General features: G+C 47.6%; 1 protein-coding gene across 2 annotated transcripts in view; it reads right to left on the bottom strand.

Moving 5' to 3' along the window:
• Window positions 1–20,493, bottom strand: part of LOC123116997 (uncharacterized) — a 30,819-nt gene extending 10,326 nt beyond the window's left edge. The window contains exons 1-2 of one of the 2 annotated variants that reach the window (XM_044537863.1): window positions 20,234–20,493; window positions 20,074–20,105 (exon numbers count right to left, since the gene is read on the bottom strand). In XM_044537863.1, the coding sequence (XP_044393798.1) occupies window positions 20,074–20,105; window positions 20,234–20,329 (128 nt within the window). In that variant the 5' untranslated portion in view covers window positions 20,330–20,493. The remainder of the gene's footprint in view (window positions 1–20,073; window positions 20,106–20,233) is intronic. The other variant, XM_044537858.1, reaches the window with a different exon arrangement.
• Between the last annotated feature and the right edge of the window lie 203 nt (window positions 20,494–20,696).

The raw sequence follows: 20,696 nt of genomic DNA, 5'->3' as shown, positions 1-20,696 counted from the left end.
TGAAAGAAAAATTGAAAAGAATTGAGGGGGAGAAGATGGAATTGGAGTTGCACGTTGCCGATGTCGTCGATGATCACAAGATCAAGGAGAAAATGCGTTTGAAGATTAGAAAGATTAGAAAATATGCCATCGATAGTGAGGCTTGGTATCATTATGCTGTTGGATCAATTGTTACCTTAGTTGCGATCTTGATCGCATTTGTTGTTGCATTTAAATGCTTTAGCTAGAGAGTTATTTGTTTGTTGCATTTAAGTGTTGTATGAACTTTATGTATGAACTTGTATTAATTTGGTCTATTCGGTGTTGTGTAATGAAGATGAGCCGGCAATGGATGTACGATGACCGATGCTTTCCCCAGTTCGTTGAGGGTGTGCATACTTTTCTGCTTGCAGCTGAGGCAAACAAGCGGGCGGATGGTTTTATGCCTTGTCCATGTGCTGGCTGTAAGAATGGTCGCAATTACTCTACGTCAAGAACCATTCACGTCCACCTGTTTGAGTCCGGTTTCATGCCCCACTATAATGTTTGGACCAAGCACGGAGAAAGAGGGGTTATGATGGAAGACAATGAAGAAGAAGAGGACGACGACAGCTATCCTGGCCATGGGTTCCCTGAATACGATGATACAACAATGGGGAAAGAAGCTGAGCCGGTAATGCGGGAAGAAGCTGAGCCAGCAATGCAGGAAGAAGCTGAAGAAGAGGCATCAGATGAGCCCGTTGATGATCTAGGTCGGGCCATTGCCGATGCAAAGAGAAACTGCGCAAGTGATTTGGAGAAGAAGAAGTTGCATCGCATGTTAGAGGATCACAAAAAATTGTTGTACCCGAATTGCGTAGGTGACAAGAAAAAGCTGGGCACCACACTGAAATTGCTGCAATGGAAGGCAGAGAATGGTGTATCTGACAAGGGATTTGGAAAGTTGCTGGTAATGATAAAGGATATGCTTCCAAAGGACAACGAATTGCCCGAGAGTACGTACGAAGCAAAGAAGGCTGTCTGCCCTCTAGGGTTAGAGGTGCAGAAGATACATGCATGCCCTAATGATTGCATCCTCTACCGCGGTGAGTACGAGGATTTGAACGCTTGCCCGGTATGTGGTGCATTGCGCTATAAGATCAGCCGCGATGAGCATGGTGATGTCGAGGGCGAGCGCCCCAGGAAGAAGATTCCTGCCAAGGTGATGTGGTATTCTCCTATAATACCACGGTTGAAACGTTTGTTCCAAAACAAAGAGCATGCCAAGGCGATGCGATGGCACAGAGAAGACCGTAAGAAAGACGGAAAGTTGAGAGTACCCGCTGACGGGTCGCAGTGGAGAAAAATTGAAAGAAAGTACGGGAAGGAGTTTGCAGATGACGCAAGGAGCGTATGGTTTGGTCTAAGCGCAGATGACATTAATCCTTTTGGGGAGCAGAGCAGCAACCATAGCACCTGGCCTGTGACTCTATGTTTGTATAACCTTCCTTCTTGGTTGTGCATGAAGCGGAAGTTCATTATGATGCCAGTGCTCATCCAAGGCCCTAAACAACCCGGCAACGATATTGATGTGTATCTAAGGCCATTAGTTGAAGAACTCTTACAACTGTGGAATGGAACAGGTGTACGTGCATGGGATGAGCACAAACAGGAAGAATTTGACCTAAAGGCATTGCTGTTCGTGACCATCAATGATTGGCCTGCTCTCAGTAACCTTTCAGGACAGACAAACAAGGGATACCACGGATGCACGCACTGTTTGGATGATACCGACAGTATATATTTGAATAGTTGTAAGAAGAATGTGTACCTAGGACATCGTCGATTTCTTCCGAGCAGGCATCCCGTAAGAAAGAAAGGCAAGCATTTCAAAGGTGAGGCGGATCACCGGACGAAGCCTCGCCACCGTACTGGTGCTGATGTGCATGATATGGGAAGGATTTGAAGGTGATATTTTGAAAGGGTCCTGGCGGACAATCTGTTCCAAAGGACGTTGACGGACGCGCACCCATGTGGAAGAAGAAATCTATATTTTGGGACCTGCCATATTGAAAAGACCTAGAGGTCCGCTCCGCAATCGACGTGATGCACGTGACGAAGAATCTTTGCGTGACCCTGCTTGGCTTCTTGGGCGTGTATGGGAAGACAAAAGATACACCTGAGGCACGGGAGGACCGGCAACGTATGCACGGAGAAGACGGCATACATCAGGGTCATGCAAGCTACGCTCTTACCAAAGAAGAGAAGGAAATCTTCTTTGAATGCCTGCTCAGTATTAAGGTACCGTCTGGCTTCTCGTCGAATATAAAGGGAATAATAAACATGGCAGAGAAAAAGTTCCAGAACCTAAAGTCTCATGACTGCCACGTGATTATAACGCAACTGCTTCCGGTTGCATTGAGGGGGCTTCTACCGGAAAACGTTCGATTAGCCATTGTGAAGCTATGTGCATTTCTCAATGCAATCTCTTAGAAGGTAATCGATCCAGAAATCATACCAAGGTTACAGAATGATTTGGTGCAATGTCTTGTCAGTTTCGAGTTGGTGTTCCCACCATCCTTCTTCAACATCATGACACACGTCCTAGTTCACCTGTGCCAAGAGATTAACGTTTTGGGTCCTGTATTTCTACACAATATGTTCCCCTTTGAGAGGTTCATGGGAGTCTTAAAAAAATATGTTCATAACCATGCTAGGCCAGAAGGAAGCATCTCCAAGGGCCATCAAAATGAGGAGGTCATTGAGTTTTGTATTGACTTTATTCCTGACCTTAAGCCGATTGGTGTTCCTGAATCGCGGCATAAGGGCAGACTGGATGGAAAAGGCACGCTAGGAGGGGAACAAATAATATGTATGGACGGACATTCTCTCACTGAAGCATACTACACAGTTCTACAGAATTCCGCCTTGGTGGCTTCGAGGATGAACACAAGAATTTTCTACGCTCCAAACACTCGGAGCGGTCTGATGACTGGATTACACGTGAACAAACCAGGAGTTTCGCCAGCTGGTTGCAGACACGTACCATGCATGACACCTCTATTGAAGATGACCTGTACTTGCTGTCCCAGTTACCATCTTCGAATATAATGACTTTCAAAGGGTACGAGATAAATGGTAATACATTCACACTAATTTCAAATAATTCAAAATTTAAACTATTCAAATTTGAAAACTACGGGCACTAACAAAAAGTTTGTAATTTTTTGTACCTAAAACAAAAATATTCACAAAGAAACTCTAAATACACAAAAAAAACACAAAAATAAATAAAGCAAAAAAATAAAATAAAAATAAGCCCGCCTACTAGGCCAGAGCGGCCTGCATACGACTAGAAACCCAACCTGTCGTTGGGCCAGGATGCAGGCCCGCAAAGGCCAAGTGGGCCCACAGGGCTGCAAAGAACACGTAGGCCCAGTAAGCCTGCTTTGGAGAGGAGCTCGAGAGAGTGACCGCACGGGGGTTTATAAACCAGTGCGGTCGCCCCTCGGCTAGCGAGGTGGGACTAAACTTGCCGCACCGCACCTGCGCCAGCGCACCCCCTTTAGTACCGGGTCGTGGCACAAACCGGTACTAAAGGGGGGGCCTTTACTACCGGTTTGTGCCACCACTCGGTATTAAAGGGGGTCGTTTCTCGCCGCTTGGTCTGGCCAAAATAGGCCTTTAGTACCGGTTGGTGGTTCCAACCGGTACTAAAGGTGCCTTCTATATATACAACGACTACGAAAATTTCAGTTTCCCTCTCTGTTCGTTCCTCTGTTTCCGTCTCCGTCGCCGTCGCCGCCGCCCTCGATCGTCTCCCTCGCCGCCCCCGTCGCCGCCCCCGTCCCCGTCGCCGTCCTCGTCTCCGTCGCCGCCCCGGGCCCGTCCCCGTCGCGCCGTCCCCGCCGTCGCCTCGCCGTCGCCTCGCCGTCGCCTCGCCTCGCCGTCGCCGTCGCCCGCTGTGAGCCCTCCCCGAGCCCGTACACACACACACAAGCATGTTTAATTAATTTAGATAATTAGTCTTTAATTAGTTTAGATTATTTAGATTATTTAGATTATTATTTTGTATGTTTAATTAGTTTAGATAATTAGTGTTTAATTAGTACACACACGCGTATTTTGTATGTTTAATTAGTTTAGATTATTTAGATTATTATTTTTTCACTATTATATATGTATGAATGCATGTTAGATGGATATAATTAGTGTTTAATCAGTTAGAAATTAGTGTTATATAGAAATGTTAGAAATTAGTGTTATATAGAAATGTTAGAAATTTTAGTGTTATTTAGATTATTTAGATTAGCATAATTAGTGTTATATAGAAATGTTAGAAATTTTAGTTATCAAAATCCAATCATTAAAAAATTGTTACTTTTTGCGGGCATATAGCTAGTATTTGTTCTCGACGATGCCCGGCCCGCATCCTCGCCGTCGACCCGTCCGCGACGACGTCCAGCCGACCCATGTCCGGGACTGGGCTCCGCCGGGCTGGCACTGGGAGGTGCTGCCTGGAGGGGCGCGCCGCTTGATGAGGAACCCGGCCCCGGGTCCCGTCGTCGACCCTGATCTCGTTTGGTGGCGTTCGCGTGGGCCAGTTTCGGTGCGGAGGGACCCGGCCCCGCCGGAGGTGGTACGTCGCCGTGTCAGGGAGGAGGACGAGCACATCCATCGCTACATGGTTGCGTTAGAGGGCGGCAGGTTCTCCAATACCTGGCAGTATCTTCGGGGATCTCACTTCAGCTATGATCCTATGAGGGTTCCTTCTCTTTGGGTGTCCACCGCCCGCGCCGCAGGAACCGCGAGTGTCCTAGATTCTTTTGTAGTATTCGATCTTTAATTAGCTAGCCAGTGATGTACTATTCAATATTATATATTATTTGAGACGATGTATTCGAGATTATATCTATTATTCTAGACGAAGTATTCGAGATTATATCTATTATTCGAGACGATGTAATTTGAATACTAAATTGTTTTATATTTCTTTTGAATTAGTTAAATAAAAGCTATGGCAGACAATACCGACAGAGAGGGAGAACAGACCATGTTCGATATGATACACGGGCCAAATGATGATCAGAATGAAGAAGATTATGACGGCTCCGAATTTCTAAACAACACCGGAGAGGGTGATATGATATTCGATCGCGACGACCGAATTAATGAAGTCATGAACTACGATTATGACGATGACGAAGAACATGTTGATCCTGAAACAACAAAGACCGGCGAGGTATATATATTTATATAAGCAGTTATCTGGTGATCATCACATGTTTTAAATGACTTGAAGATATATTAACGAATCGATCTTTGTTCTTTCAGCCATCCGGATCGAGCAAATCTTCAGGCAAAAGGACGAAACGAGGCCCGAACAAAAAGTTGAAGGAGGGCGTAAAGTACAATATCGAGGCAATCAGACCTAGTGGCGAACCATTAGCGCCTAAGAAGATTGCGGACAAGTTCGTTCGTCAGTGCGGAGTTCTTGTGAAGGACCAACTCCCGATCTCCCTTCAAGAATGGAGAGAGCCAGCAAAAGACAAAAGACAAAAAGACAAAGAGGACGCTGCTCCACGTCCAGATGTTACTTTTATCGACAAGAATCAAAAAGATCTGCTTTGGGATACTCTCATGGAACATTTCACCCTACCAGATCATTTCACAGAAGCAGATGTGCAGAAAGTCAAGGACGCTGCTCTTAGGAAGATGGCGGTTGCATTCAAGAACCACAAGAATCGTGAATGGGACAAGTACGTCAAGGGAGGAAGGAAGACTCCAGTATTCGAGGGAACACTAGAGAACCAACGTGCTCATTGGGACGATTTCGTGAAATTCAAGGATTCGGAATTAGCTAAGGAACGGTCGAGAATAAACAAGAAGAATGCCGAAAAAAGGATAAGTTCCATAAGCTGGGGCCAGATGGCTATGCGGTGGCAATGCCTAAGTGGGATAAGTCTGAGAAAGAGATGGAGGATGCAGGTGCCACTCCGGTTACTAAGAGTTGCCCCCCCCCCCCAGGGTCAGGACTTGGTTCTATGCGCATGGGGGGGAATTGGACCCGAAGACAGACAATGTTTCGACGAGGGCAAGTCTGAAGGGAGCCGACGATGCGATACTTGTTGCAATAGAAGAGGCACGATCGGGGGTGTTCCAGCCCAACAGAGAGAACGACGAGCTTACGCGTGCCCTGGGAAATCTTGAACACCCGGGAAGAACACGAGGCAAGGGCGCTATTTCGTGGTATGAGGGGTTCTCAGACTGGAACACCGACTACAGAACCCGTGCGAGAAAGAAGATTGCGGAGGAGAAGAAGAGGAAGATGGAGGAGGAGCAGAGGAAGCGGGACTATGAACGCCTTCAAGGCCTAGAAGCAAGTCAAGCGGAATTGGTAGTCAAATTCCAGCGGCAGCAGGAGCAGATCGACTCACTTACCCAGCAAAGGGGGTCTCAGCAGCTGCAGCAGCTAGCGAATGATCCAGCATTGGATAGCACCGCCCCATCCATGCCGAGAAGCAGCGTGGGTTTCGCCCCGGACGACGCAATGCTGGGTAGATACCCCGTGGATGACATCACGGAGAACACTAGCTGCGAGCTACACGTCAAAATGAAGAACATATCCATGAAGGTGGCGGACGCCGTTGCTTTTACAAATCCCCCCGAGGCAACCTTCCATTGCAACCCGATTCCAGTGGGAAATGCTCGTGTCTTGGTTGATGAGGTGGTGGACCCATATTCGGAGCTAGAGCTTGACTATCCTGGAGGTGACGACGAGCGCTTTTTCGGAGACGCCAAACATCGTATCATCCTATGAAAAAAGGATTGCATCATCATTCGAAGGCCACCGACACCGCGTCAGCCGACTCCTCGTCGAAGTCCGCCACCGAGTCAGCAGTCTCCCGCTCCTGCAAGTCCACCAAGTCCGGCAAAGTGTCAGGCCACTCCTCCTCCAAGTCCGGCAAAGTGTCAGGCCACTCCTCCTCCAAGTCCGCCACAGCGTCAGACATCCACTCCTCCTCCAAGTCCGGCACAACCTCAGGCCACTCCTCCAAGTCCGGCACAGCTTTAGGCGGCCACTCCTCCTCGTCCAACTCAGCCCCGTCAGCCGTCTCCGCCGCCTCAGCAATCACAGAAGAGACACCCCGCAGCTATAGTGCATAACGGTACGAGTCGAGGTAGTACAGGAAGTACAGGCGGAGGCAAGCGATATAAATATGGTCCAAGCCTCACGCATCTTCCGCAGAGGGCTTATGACAGGTCCGAGAAGGAAATCGCAGCCATATCAAAGTCCAAGGTGGAACCCATTTTGCACCGAAACCGTCACCGCCGCCAAGGGAGAAAGTGCCTGAGGAAACGATTGACCACTTCATTCGTATGGCTCAACCACCAGCTCCCGAGCCTGTTGACACAGACTATGAGCGCCACATCAGGAAGTTAAATCGAGCACGTGTATGTAAGGAGGCGAGCTCGGGATCGAGCAAACAAGAAGCAGCTATCAAAAAATGCGGGAAAACCATTCCCCAGCTGGGAGAACAGGCGGCGCAATCGATCCCCTCGCTTGTTGTGCCAACAACACGTGACAGTACGCGCGCCCAATATTATTGTGGGCAAACAGTTTACATTCCTGAGATGGGCAATGTGGTAATAACGGAGGAGCATATAATGCAGGCTGAAGTTCTCAAAATCACTGTTGGACAACTCCTCGAGATCGAGCCCATGCCTGTGCTTAGAGAGGATGAAATAAAACGGAAATATGTCCGGGGCCAACCTTTGGTCGAGCCAGACAAGGTCAAGAACCTCCCAACGAGAATGTATGAATTGCATCAATGGTACATGAACATTACCAAGATTTCCGATCGATTGTCCCTCATGGTGAATGTCAAGGAGGATCATTACTATCATGAGAAAGCTGTGTCCGTTAAGTATTCTGAACTGTTTCAGTTATACAATCAAGACGCACTCAACAAATCTATCGTCAGTTGCTATTGTCTGTAAGTGATTTCTTTCTGTAATTTAAGTCTCAAGCTAGCTGTAGTGATCCTTATCATTACCTGTAATTATCCTCACTATATTCTTTTCTGTGGTATTATATGCAGGATGAAGATGTATGAAATGAGAAAAGGTGGACACTATGGCATTAGGTTCATTGACCCAAACACCGTTAATGAATACACATGGAAAATAGATGAACGTCATCAAAAGGCCGTAGAGGACAGCATGCTAGAGTTCTTGAAGCGCCTCAAATACAATGAAGATATACTACTTCCTTACAACTTCCAGTGAGTCACACTGTCTTGTACTACAAATTCTCTGTTTTTGCCTACTAACTAGCTACATGTTTTTGCTTACATATGCCCGCTTAATTAAGACATGCAAATGTGTGTGCATGCAGATATCACTGGGTCTTGTGTATCATTAAAGTTGACGCCGGAACAGTTGAAATACTGGACTCACTACTCAAAGAAAAAACTGACTATAACATCTTGTTTGGGATAGTCAACAGGTAATTTCAATCATTATTAACTATATATCTCGGCCTATTTAGTTCGTCATTTCATGATATGAATCATTTAATAACCCCTTTATTCATTTTCTTTTTCGGCGGGCAGGGCTTGGGCAAGGTTCATCAGGGTTACGGACGGCGAATGAAAAGAAAAGCTTAAATGGGGAAGACCCAAGGTAAGTAATTAAGTAGTACTAGCTAGCTAGCTAGCTGCCATCTCTTTAATTATCATGCTTGATTAATTATTATCTGATCAAATTCCATTCTCGTAAAGGCCCTGAAGCAGGCGCAGGGGACTGATCTGTGTGCATTCTGCGTTTGCGAGAACATTCGCATGATGGCGTCCGAAAGGAGCAGATCTCAAAGACAGGAATAGGTACGCTTGTCAAAACACTATTCACAATTTTTACACCATTATCGATATCTAGTCACACAACTAATACACATGCATATTGATCTCCTTCTTAACAATTCAGAGAGGTGCGGGCGAAGCTCCTAGAAACGGAGCGCGTAGAAGCACTTCAAGAGGAAATAGCGGGATTTTTGCTCGACTAGGTCATAAATCCGAAGGGAGAATACTATTACCCGCTACCGCCCCAATGAAAACCACTTCCAATTGTCATCGTGCTCCGAAGGCACCAATTAGGCTATAATGCCACTGGCTCCGAAGGCAACATGCATATGTAGGAGAAATTGTATATAGCTATACATGTGTGTATGTGTGAATTAATTAATATGATGGTTTGTGAGACATTGATGATATATATATGCATGATTGGTTCTACTAGAAATTATATATATATATATATGCATAACGTGTACAATGTGTAGTATCGTAAAATACCAGTAAACGAAAAAGAATTAAAATGGAAACACAAAATTAAATGAAAAAGAAATCATAAAACTAAAACCCCCCAAATCTTATAGTACCGGTTGGTCTTACCAACCGGTACTAAAGGACTCCAGGCCCCTGGAGCTGGCTCGTGCCACGTGGTTTCCCTTTAGCACCGGTTCGTGCTGAACCGGTACTAAAGGGGGGTGCCTTTAGTGCCCACACTTTAGTGCCGGTTATGGAACCGGCACTAAAGGGCCTTACGAACCAGTGCTATTGCCCGGTTCTGCACTAGTGACGGTTCCTTTGTATCCTTACCTTTGTTGATTGTGGATCATGTGTTACTCTTTGTTCTCGGTGATCTAGCACTCGTGTGATCGATTCCTTGTCGGTCTAGTGATTCTCTCTCGTTTTCCCCGTGTTTTCCCTTTGTGCTTCCGTGTGTTCTTCGTGATTCCCCGTAGGATCCACTCCAAACGAGAAAGATCGTCACCCTAGGGTTCCGCCCTACATCATCTTGGTATCATGAGCCACGTTGATCACGTTTTTGGAGCCCCTACCCCTCGTTTTCTAGCTTGATTTTGTTTTTTTGTCCTAATTCCGAAAATCCCCACCAAAAATAGCCCCAAAATTGTTTTGTGATTTGTTGGTGAGTTGAGATTTTGTTGGATTTGGTTCATGGATTTGAGTTGCTACGTGTGGATCTAGCTTTCCCTACCCTCCCCACCCTTTTTCATCCACCAATCCGCTCAATTTCGACCTCACCATCTCCATCCACCCAGAAAACGCATAGTTCATCCCGTGTCCGAATTTCGCCCAGGCACCGGACGACCGGACCCTACCGGACGTCCGACGACCGGACGACCATAAAACCGGATGTCCGTGAAACTCTGACGAAACTGAATTTTTCAGTTCGGTCACCACCACACCCCCACCTTCCACCACATCTTCCAAACCCACATAACCACCATCCTCCCCAATACCTCTTATGATGATTTTGACACATTTTGGTCCTTGAGATTTTGAGTTGTGGCTCCCGTGTCCTATTGTGTTTCGGCTATTTAGGTACGGTTCGACTTCATCATCACCACGGCTCATCTTCGCAAGGGTCTCATCATCGCCAAGGACGGTAACTTCGACGACATCTTTGTCATACCTTGCAATTGCATTGATCCCCCACATGGCCTTACTTTTGTGTAGCTTACCCATCGAGACTAGCCATTGAGTATTTCCAGCAACGTGACTTGTGCACATTAGTGATCATACTCCATATCATACATACCATACCATCGTGGTGCATATCTTGGCATCAACTTGTGTGTCACAAAGTTGTCATCGCATACACAATTGCTATCTTGGTTCGTGAAGTTTTGCATGAGAAAAGAGCTCAAAAGTGAAAGAGCCACCCAAACTTTTAAGCAAAGAGGAAAGATAAGCAAAGAGCTTATGAGCAAGAACCATAGCATCATATTACATTAAGATTGTCATATAAGATCATCTTGGATCATAGCACCGAAATACCATACATATAGCATACTTGGGATAGAGATTGTTGCATTTTTACCTAGTAGGTTGTGCACAAGTTCCGTATCCGCCTATTGTGCAATCGTGCTAGCGTCTCTCTAGTATTGTGCAACAAGAGCATTTTCGTGGGTTCCACATTTTGGCTCACTTTTGGTTTGCACAATCCCATCTATCTATTTGCGTGTGTGTTCCCGTGTTCCACTATTTGCTTGGTCTACTTGTTGCATTTGCAAATTTGTAAATCATTTCCAACATTATTGAAGCTCACTTACTATTGCATCAAATTTTATGCCACCATCCTAACCAAGCTCCGCCATAAGCTTTTACTTGTGTAGGTGTGAGAACCGACAAGAATTGGTACCAATAGTGCTATTTCATTGTCCGCATTTGAGTGAACTTGATTCATCATCAACATCGGTCAAAGGTACATTGGTATAAGTTCTTCTTCTTCTACCACTCACATTTTGCTTGGAATGATGGATAGGCCAAGTACTTCTACCAACCCACTCTTCATCGAGCAAGACGACGACATGTAATCATACGTCACCAAGAGCCACCTCTTTGGTGCACAACGAGCGTTACATCAAGAGCAACAAGCAATGAACGACCGCATCGACAACCTCGCCACCGACTTGCGACTCTCCGAGCAACGTACACGAGACTACTTCGACAACAAGCTCGACGCGCACAAGCAAGAGAACGATGCAAGAATGGACGAGATCCGCGCCTTGTTGGTCAACCGGCCTCCTTCTACATCGTCATACTCAAGACGGAGCCACTCAAGTCGACACTCCGACGACTCCTTCTCCGGCTCAAGTACACCGTCATCAAACACTCTTCGACGAGCCGCGCGTCAAGACCGTCATGCATCTCGCAACCCGCTACACGCCAAGCATTCACAAGAGCAAGCCGATGAGCAAGTCCCTCGTCCTCAATCAAATCAAGTCGCTTTTGCCCAAGCTCAAGAACGACAACGTCTTCGTCGCCAAGAAGAAGAACGAGCGCGTCTACACCAAGAGCAACAAGACGCCGAGGCTCAACGTCTTCAACAACAACTACGTGAAGCGCAAGCTCTTGAGGCGCAACGTGCCCTTCAAGAATCAAGTCGAGCTATCGCCAACCGCAATCGCGAACGGCGCAATCAAGAGGAAGCCCTTCGAGAAGAAATTCAAGAGAGGAACTATCATCAACCGCGCGTGCAACGTCAAGTCCCTCAAGCTCCTCCACAAGCTCGTCAAGCTCCACCTCAACCTCAAGGTCAACAAGAGCAAGTTGATCATGGACTTCCTCCACGCCAAGAGCAACATGAGGATGATTACCCTCCACGTCAAGGACGTCATCATCACCATCGCCAACAACACAATGAAGAGCAACACTATGGCAAGCTCAAATTCACAATGCCCAAGTTCAATGGAAGCAATGATCCCGAAGAATACCTCTCATGGGCATTGAAGGTCGACAAAATCTTTCGTTTGCACAACTATGAGGAAGAGAAGAAGATCGCTATGGCATCACTTGAGTTCCAAGACTATGTGCTCATATGGTGGGAACAAGTCCTTGAGCGCCGTCAAGCAAGCGGTGAACCTCCAATCACCACTTGGGCTCAAATGAAGGATGTCATGCGAGCACGTTTTGTACCAACCTACTACAACCGTGATCTCTTCAATAAGCTACAACTCCTCAAGCAAGGAACAAAGAGTGTTGAAGAATACTACAAGGAAATGGAGATAGCCATGATTCGAGCCAATGTCACGGAAGATGATGAGCAAACAATGGCACGATTCTTGAATGGACTCAATCATCCCATCAAGAAGATCGCCAACTTCCAACCCTACTCCAACCTCATTGAGCTCGTGCATCAAGCTACAAAGGCGGAACGTCAAGTGCAAGATGACTTCAAGTACGCCAAGTACTCATCCAAGACCTACGGCTTCTCCAATCACCAAGCTTCAACAACTACTCCAACTTCGACATCAACCAAGCCTTCTCCAAGCAACGACGACAAGTCAAGTTACAAGAAACATTCGTCAAGTTCAAGTCGTCTTCCTCCTACTACAAGCAACTTCAAGCCGCGTGCTTCGCCATCTACTCCGACCGATGAGACCGTCAAGACAAGCTCCTTCAAGTGTTTCACTTGCGGCGGCCGAGGCCACAAGTCCTATGAATGCACAAACAAGCGCACCATGATCCTCAACGATGATGGCACCTACGACTCAATGAGTGAAGATGAAATGAAAGCTATTGAGCAAGTGGCCATGCATAGGCGAGTGAATGAAGATGAAGATGACCAAGTCTTTTGTGATGAAGATACGAGCCTCGCTCTTGTTGTCTCCAAGGTCTTGACTCTTCAACATCAACAAGAAGAAGACCAATGATGCCACATCTTCCACACAAAGGCCGGCATCAATGGAAGGTCCGTCAAGGTCATCATCGACGGAGGTAGTTGCCACAACTTGGCAAGTGAAGAACTATGCTCCAAGCTTCAATTGGTCAAGAGGAAGCATCCGCACCCCTACAAGGTTCAATGGCTAAGTGACTCCGGCACTATACGAGTTGAGCATACGGTCCAAGTCTCCTTCAAAATTGGTGCATATGAGGACACTTTGGAGTGTGATGTGGTCCCAATGACCGTTTGCCACCTCCTTCTTGGTCGACCATGGCAATTTGACCGTGGTGTCTTCCACAACGGGCGTACCAATCACTATAGCTTCAAGATGAAAGGGAAGGAATATGTGCTACGACCTATGTCTCCTAGTCAAGTGATAGCCGACAAGCAAGTCACCCACCATAGAGAGAAGAGTGAAAAAGAGATCCATCAAAAAGTGAGTGAGAGCCACAAGCCAAACTTGAGCGCCTCTTCGCCTAGAGAGAAAAACCTCATACTATTTGCCACAAAAAGTGAGATGAGGGAAGTGTGGGAGAACCCATCGAGTGTGATGCACTTTGTCCTTGTGTGCAAGGATGGGGAACCTAAAACTAACACCCCTCACGAGCTATCTTTAGTGTTTCAATCTCTTTTGCAGGAATTCCAAGATGTTTTCCCCGATGAGCTACCTCTGGGTCTACCTCCTCTACGAGGCATTGAGCATCGAATCGACCTCATCCCCGGAGCGCCACTTCCAAACAAAGCTCCATATCGTGTCAATCCCGAAGAAACCAAGGAGATTCAACGGCAAGTACAACAACTAATCGACAACGGTCATGTACGTGAAAGCTTAAGCCCTTGTGCCGTTCCCGTTATACTTGTGCCTAAGCCCGATGGAAGTTTCCGCTTGTGTTCCGATTGTAGACCTATAAATGCTATCACTGTTCGCTATAGGCATCCCATTCCTCGCTTGGATGATATGCTTGATGAACTTAGTGGAGCCAACTTTTTCTTGAAAATTGATCTTAAAAGTGGCTATTATCAAATCCGCATACAAGAGGGTGATGAATGGAAAACTGCTTTCAAAACCAAATTTGGCTTATATGAGTGGTTAGTTATGCCTATGGGTTTATCGGAGGCTCCCGGTACTTTCGTGCGTCTCATGCATTATGTGCTTCGCCCTTATATTGGAGTCTTTGTTGTGGTTTACTTCGATGATATTCTTGTGTTTAGCAAAACCATGAAAGAGCATCTTAATCATGTTAGGGCTGTTTTGCAAACCCTTCGCAAGGAAAGTCTTTATGCAAACATGAAAAAGTGCACATTTGGTGTTGACAAAGTGGTTTTCTTGGGTTTTGTTGTCTCTTCCAAGGGTGTCCATGTTGATGAATCTAAAATTGAAGCAATTAAAACTTGGCCCCAACCCATCAATTTGCAACAAGTGCGTAGTTTTCTTGGTCTAGCAGGTTTTTATCGTCGTTTTGTGAAAGATTTTAGCACAATTGCCGCTCCTTTGCATGCTTTGAGTAAGAAGAATGCTCCTTTTGTTTGGGGATCTTTGCAATCCACCGCTTTTGATGAGCTCAAGTCTTTGCTTACTCATGCTCCGATTCTTGCTTTGCCTAACTTTGACAAAACTTTTGAGGTTCATTGCGATGCAAGTGGTACCGGAATTGGCGGAGTTTTGATGCAAGAAAAACGAGCAATTGCATATTTTAGTGAAAAACTCTCCGGTGCTCAACTTAACTATCCCATATATGACAAAGAATTGTATGCTTTAGTGCGTGTACTACATGTTTGGGAACATTATCTTAGACCTCATGAGTTTATCATACATAGCGATCATGAAACGCTTAAGTACTTAAAAGGTCAAACTAAGTTGAACAAGCGTCATGCCAAATGAAGTGAATTTATTGAATCTTTCCCCTATGTGATCAAGTACATTAAGGGTAAGGAAAATGTAGTTGCGGATGCGCTTTCACGCATATGCACGCTTGTCACTAAACTTGAGTTGAATGTTATTGGTTTTGAGCACATCAAAGACTTGTATGCTAATGATCCATCTTTTGCTATTCCTTATGCTAAGTGTTTGACGCATACTTCTTGGGAACAATATTATATCAAGGATGCTTATCTTATGAAAGCTAACAAACTTTGCATTCCCAAGTCGTCCCTTCGTTTGCTACTTTTGCAAGAGGCTCATGGAGGCGGACTCATGGGACACTTTGGACGAGATAAGACATTCGTCACGCTCTCCAAGAACTACTTTTGGCCCAAGATGTTTCGAGACGTCTCACGCTTCACCACCCGATGCTCTACATGTCGCAAAGCTAAGTCTAAAGCTCAATCTCATGGTCTTTACATGCCTCTTCCTATTCCTTATCAACCTTGGGAAGACATTAGCATGGACTTTGTACTTGGTTTGCCTAGAACTCAAAATGGAAAGGATTCCGTGTTTGTTGTTGTGGACCGATTTTCTAAGATGGCACATTTCATCCCTTGCAACAAGATAGACGATGCTTCACATGTTGCAAATCTCTTTTGTAGGGAAATCTTGCGTCTCCATGGAGTACCAAAGACAATCGTCTCCGACCGCGACGTCAAGTTCTTGAGTTACTTTTGGAAGACCCTATGCACCAAGCTCGGAATCAAGCTCTTGTTCTCATCCGCATACCATCCTCAAACCGACGGCCAAACGGAGGTGACGAGCCGGACACTATCCACTCTACTTCGCGTGTTGATCAAGAAGAACATCAAGGAGTGGGAGGCGTGTCTACCCATCGCCGAGTACGCCTACAACCGTGCAAGACATTCGACTACCGACACGTCCCCCTTCGAGGTCGTCTACGGCTTCAACCCGTTATCCCCATTGGACATTCTACCTCTTCCTCTACAAGAGCGCACCAACATGGATGCGAGTGCACGAGCAAGCTACATCAAGAAGATGCATGAAGATACAAGGAACATCATCGAGCGCCAAGTACATCGACTAGCGACCAAGCTCAACGTCAACAAGCAACCCATGATCTTCAACATAGGTGATCTCGTGTGGCTACACCTTCGCAAGGACCGCTTCCCCAACAAACGCAAGTCCAAACTTCTTCCTCGAGCCGATGGACCCTTCAAGGTGCTAGCACGCTACAACGACAACGCCTACAAGATTGACCTCCCACGAGACAAGTACAACGTGAGCGACATCTTCAACGTCCAAGACCTCTCGCCTTTCCATGGTGATGAAGATTTTGATCCGAGGTCGGATCTTTCCCAAGGGGGGGGGGGAGATGATGCAGAGCATCCCTCGCTCATCCCCATGGATGCGTCTACATCTCCCTCAACACCACTTGGACCCATGACAAGAGCTAGAGCAAAGGCTATCGAAGATAAGGTGAACTCGCTCCTCTCCGAACTTCCTCTCTCTACTCACGAGACTTGGCTACTACCTCATATGGACACTCTGTGTGTGATCAGGTACCTGGAGGAAAGCCATGGTACATCTACATCCATCGGACAAGAAGGCAAGGCTACCAACCGCGAAGGTCAAGAAGAAGATCTACCGGAGAAAACTCCAGCCACCGGACGACCGGTCGGGACCGGACGTCCGACGCCTGAAGCCCAGCTGCCAAGTCCCAGCCAACGCAGGCCCCAGCGAGCGGACGTCCGGCCCGGACCGAACGACCGGCCACACTCTCCAGCGAGCGGACGACCGAAGTCACCGGACGTCCGGCACCCCCCCCCCAACAGAATGGATATTAACGGAAGTATGAAGATACCGGACGACCGGCGCCTCCTTCACAGAACGCATCTAGCGGACGTCCGACGACACCGGACGTCCGGACCCCCATGAGCCACCGGACGACCGGTCCCCAGCGGACGTCCTCTACCTGTCTGCGCACAGTTTCGGGCCGAAGCCCATGTACCCCTTCACTTCGCCCCCTTTTGCACTAAGACTATAAATAGGCCTCTCCCACCTCCTAGCTAGGGTTAGCATTGGTTTAGCTCATATTTGTGTGAGAGCCTTGCTCATCCACTTGGTTACTTCTCCTCGGAGTTCACGACCTCTTCGGAGAAGATCCCCCAAGCGGATTCAAGACCCCTTTCTAGGGAAGACCATCAAGACCTCCTCACGGAGAAGAACGGTTCCTTTGTATCCTTACCTTTGTTGATTGTGGATCATGTGTTACTCTTTGTTCTCGGTGATCTAGCACTTGTGTGATCGATTCCTTGTCGGTTTAGTGATTCTCTCTCATTTTCCCCGTGTTTCCCCTTTGTGCTTCCGCGTGTTCTTCGTGATTCCCCGTAGGATCCACTCCAAACGTGAAAGATCGTCACCCTAGGGTTCCGCCCTACATCAGGGTTCGTCTAGAAGTAGGGCGTCGACTTTGAGGAGGTGTTCGCTCCCGTGGTGCGCCTCGAGTCCGTGTGCCTGCTGGTCGCTCTTGCCGCACACGAGGGCTGGCGCGTCCACCACATGGACGTGAAGAGTGCCTTCCTCAATGGCGATCTCAAGGAGGAGGTGTACGTGACGCATCCACCAGGCTACGCCGTCGACGGGGAAGAGCACAAGGTGCTCCGTCTGGACAAAGCGTTGTACGGGTTGCGGCAAGCTCCGCGGGCATGGAACGCCAAGCTCGACCGCTGCCTTCTTGGGCTTGGCTTCACCAGGAGCCCATCAGAGCATGCTGTCTACGAACGCGGCAACGGAGCTGCACGTCTGCTCGTCAGCGTGTATGTGGACGACCTGATCATCACAGGGAACGACGACGCCAAGATCAGCAAGTTCAAGGAGGAGATGCAGAAGCAGTTTTGCATGAGCGATTTGGGCTTGCTGAGCTTCTGGCATCGAGGTGAAGCAGACGGCAAACGGCATCTCCCTCAACCAGGCGGCGTACGCCGGCAAGATCATCGAGAAGGCCGGCTTGGTGGGGTGCAATCCAACCCACACCCCCATGGAGCCGTGTTTCAAGCTTAGTAGGGTGAGCTCCGCGTTGGCTACAGACGGGACGGCGTATTGAAGCGTCGTTGATGCACTGCGCTACTTGGTGCACACGCGCCCCGACATAGCCTACTCCGTTGGCTATGTGAGCCGCTTCATGGAGGCCCCGGCGACAGAGCATCTCGCCGCCATCAAGCAAATCATCAGGTATCTTGCCGGGACGCAGCACTACGGCTGTTTCTATGCCGGGGGGCCACCGGGGCAACACTGGTTGGCTTCAGCGATAGCGACATGGCGGGCGACGTCGACACTCGCAAGAGCACGACCGGCGTCCTTTTCTTCCTTGGCCGGAGCCTGATCAGTTGGCAATCACACAAGCAGAGAGTGGTGGCCTTGTCCACCAGCGAAGCAGAATACATCACTGCCGCAACGGCGGCATGCCAGGGCGTATGGCTCGCTCGGCTGCTTGGCGACATGAAGAACGCAGAAGTCGAGCAAGTCAAGCTGAAGATTGACAACAAAGCAGCGATCTCCCTCAGCAAGAACCCCGTCTTTCACGACCGCAGCAAACACATCGACACAAGATTTCACTTCTCGCGCGAGTGCGTTCAAGATGGGCGCGTCGAGGTCGAGTTCATCGGCACCAACGGGCAGCTCGCTGACATTCTGACGAAGGCGCTTGGCCGCGCCAAGTTCCAGGAGTTTCGAGAAGAAATTTCTGTCGTTTTAATTTAGTAGGGGTTCAGGGTTTAGGGAGGCATTTGTTAGTTAAACCCTGACCCATCTCGCAGCTGGACCGGCTTCCCCGGACCGGTTTTTGCTTCTTGCATGCATAAGACGCCGAGCGCGCGATCTGTGCGCACCGAGCGTGACTAGGTGTAGATGATGGCCGCGGTGAGCACGCCCACTCCGCGAACTTGGGATGGCACGTTCAGCTTGGACGGGGCAGTGGCGTGCGCATCGGCCGGGTCTGTTAGGAAGAGCAGAATAAGAGGAAGAGAAAACAGAAAAGCAGTATTAGTTGTGCGCTGCGCAAATCACTCGTCTCCTTGAGTTCAGAGAGCGAGAGAGTTCAGAGAGCGAGAGAGCGCGGCCGCTGCCTGACAAGCATACTGTCCAGGTTTTGAAAGTACCATTTGAATAGCATGCACCAACCAGTTCATCTAAAAAGACCGAACAGATGGAGAAGATTGGACAATTTATTTCAGCACTCATCCGGATTAATGTAAAGATAAAACATCACCAGAAATATCAGTTCAAACTTGCATTACTCTTGATAAAAGTAGAAATATTGCTGGACTTCACAATAAAGTAGTTAAAGAGCATGAAGGACCCTCACTGTTTGTCAATGAAGTGAGATCATTCTTATATGGAAAACGGCAAAGTAGTTTGTACTCACTCCGTTTCTAAATATAAGGCTTTTTGGAGTGTATATAGACATATTTTAGAGTGTAGATTCATTCATTTTGCTCCATATGTAGTCCGTGTTGGAATCTCTAAAAGGGCTTATATTTAAAAAAGGAGGGAGTACTAGCCAGGTTACTTGAACCTATACCTACATCGAAAACACAAGGGACGTACTCAGGAGCAGTAAATTTATTTGCCATGCTTCAGCGGACAGTGAAGTGTTGTTCATAAACATGAACACCCGCACAATCCAGTATCACCTTCCTGCAGTTCATAATGAATGATTTGATACGGTCTGTCTCTCACTAGCATGACAAATCACACATGGGCAACATGATTGGCGAAGGTGCATAGTTGTCTTGCAGAATCCAATTCAGTTCCTACAGCCGCATGCTCACACATACGATACATATATGAAATCCTACCTCTATGTTCGAAAATTACATACTGGAAAATTTGTAGATTCACGTAAAAAACGAATGCAGACAAAAGAATAATACAGAACAAACAAGATATTGCAAGAGGTGAAGAGGGAGGTGGCTCACTTCTTCAGTTGCAGCTGCTCCTCCGCAATGACCTTCATCAAAGTTCAAACGCACAACCCAAAGTCACGAAACCAGGTGGAAACGGGGCATTAAATGTAGTACGTACTAACGAAAACAAGAACGCGTTAGGGAAGAGAAGGAAGATTTTAAAGCCGCGGACCTTCTCAGTGTAGGCCAGGACGGGGGAGTCTCGGGCGAGGCCGTCGGGGCCGATCTCCGGCTCCAGCGACGGCGGAGGTGGCGTCGGCGCAGCCATTTCGCCGGAAGCCGGATCCCCTCTCCTTCAATCTTTGGCTGTTGTTGCCTTCTGCTGGATCTTTCTTCTGCCGCGTTATTGCTGTGGAGCGTCGATTAATGGGGAGCTGCCGAATAGCTGAAGACCCGGATCTGAAATAAGGCAACTCTAGACCCCCAAATCGTCCGTTTGTATCCGTTTGGAGTAAAATAAACAAACCGAACAACCCAACGCATGGAAACATACGGACGGTTCGTTTGGTCTCTATCCGCTTTTGCCTCATTTCCAAGCTAAAGTTGCTTTCGGTTTGGGGCCAAAGCGGACAGAAAGCGGACGTCTTCGTGTCCTCGTCGTCCGTCTATGTCCGCCCTCGCCCCCACCTGTCACT

This window comes from Triticum aestivum, chromosome 1B (genome assembly GCF_018294505.1).
Source record: "Triticum aestivum cultivar Chinese Spring chromosome 1B, IWGSC CS RefSeq v2.1, whole genome shotgun sequence".
In the NCBI taxonomy this organism is placed as follows: Eukaryota; Viridiplantae; Streptophyta; class Magnoliopsida; order Poales; family Poaceae; genus Triticum; species Triticum aestivum.
The sequence above is the reverse complement of the archived record's forward strand: the minus strand, read 5'-3'. Positions and strand labels throughout refer to the sequence as shown.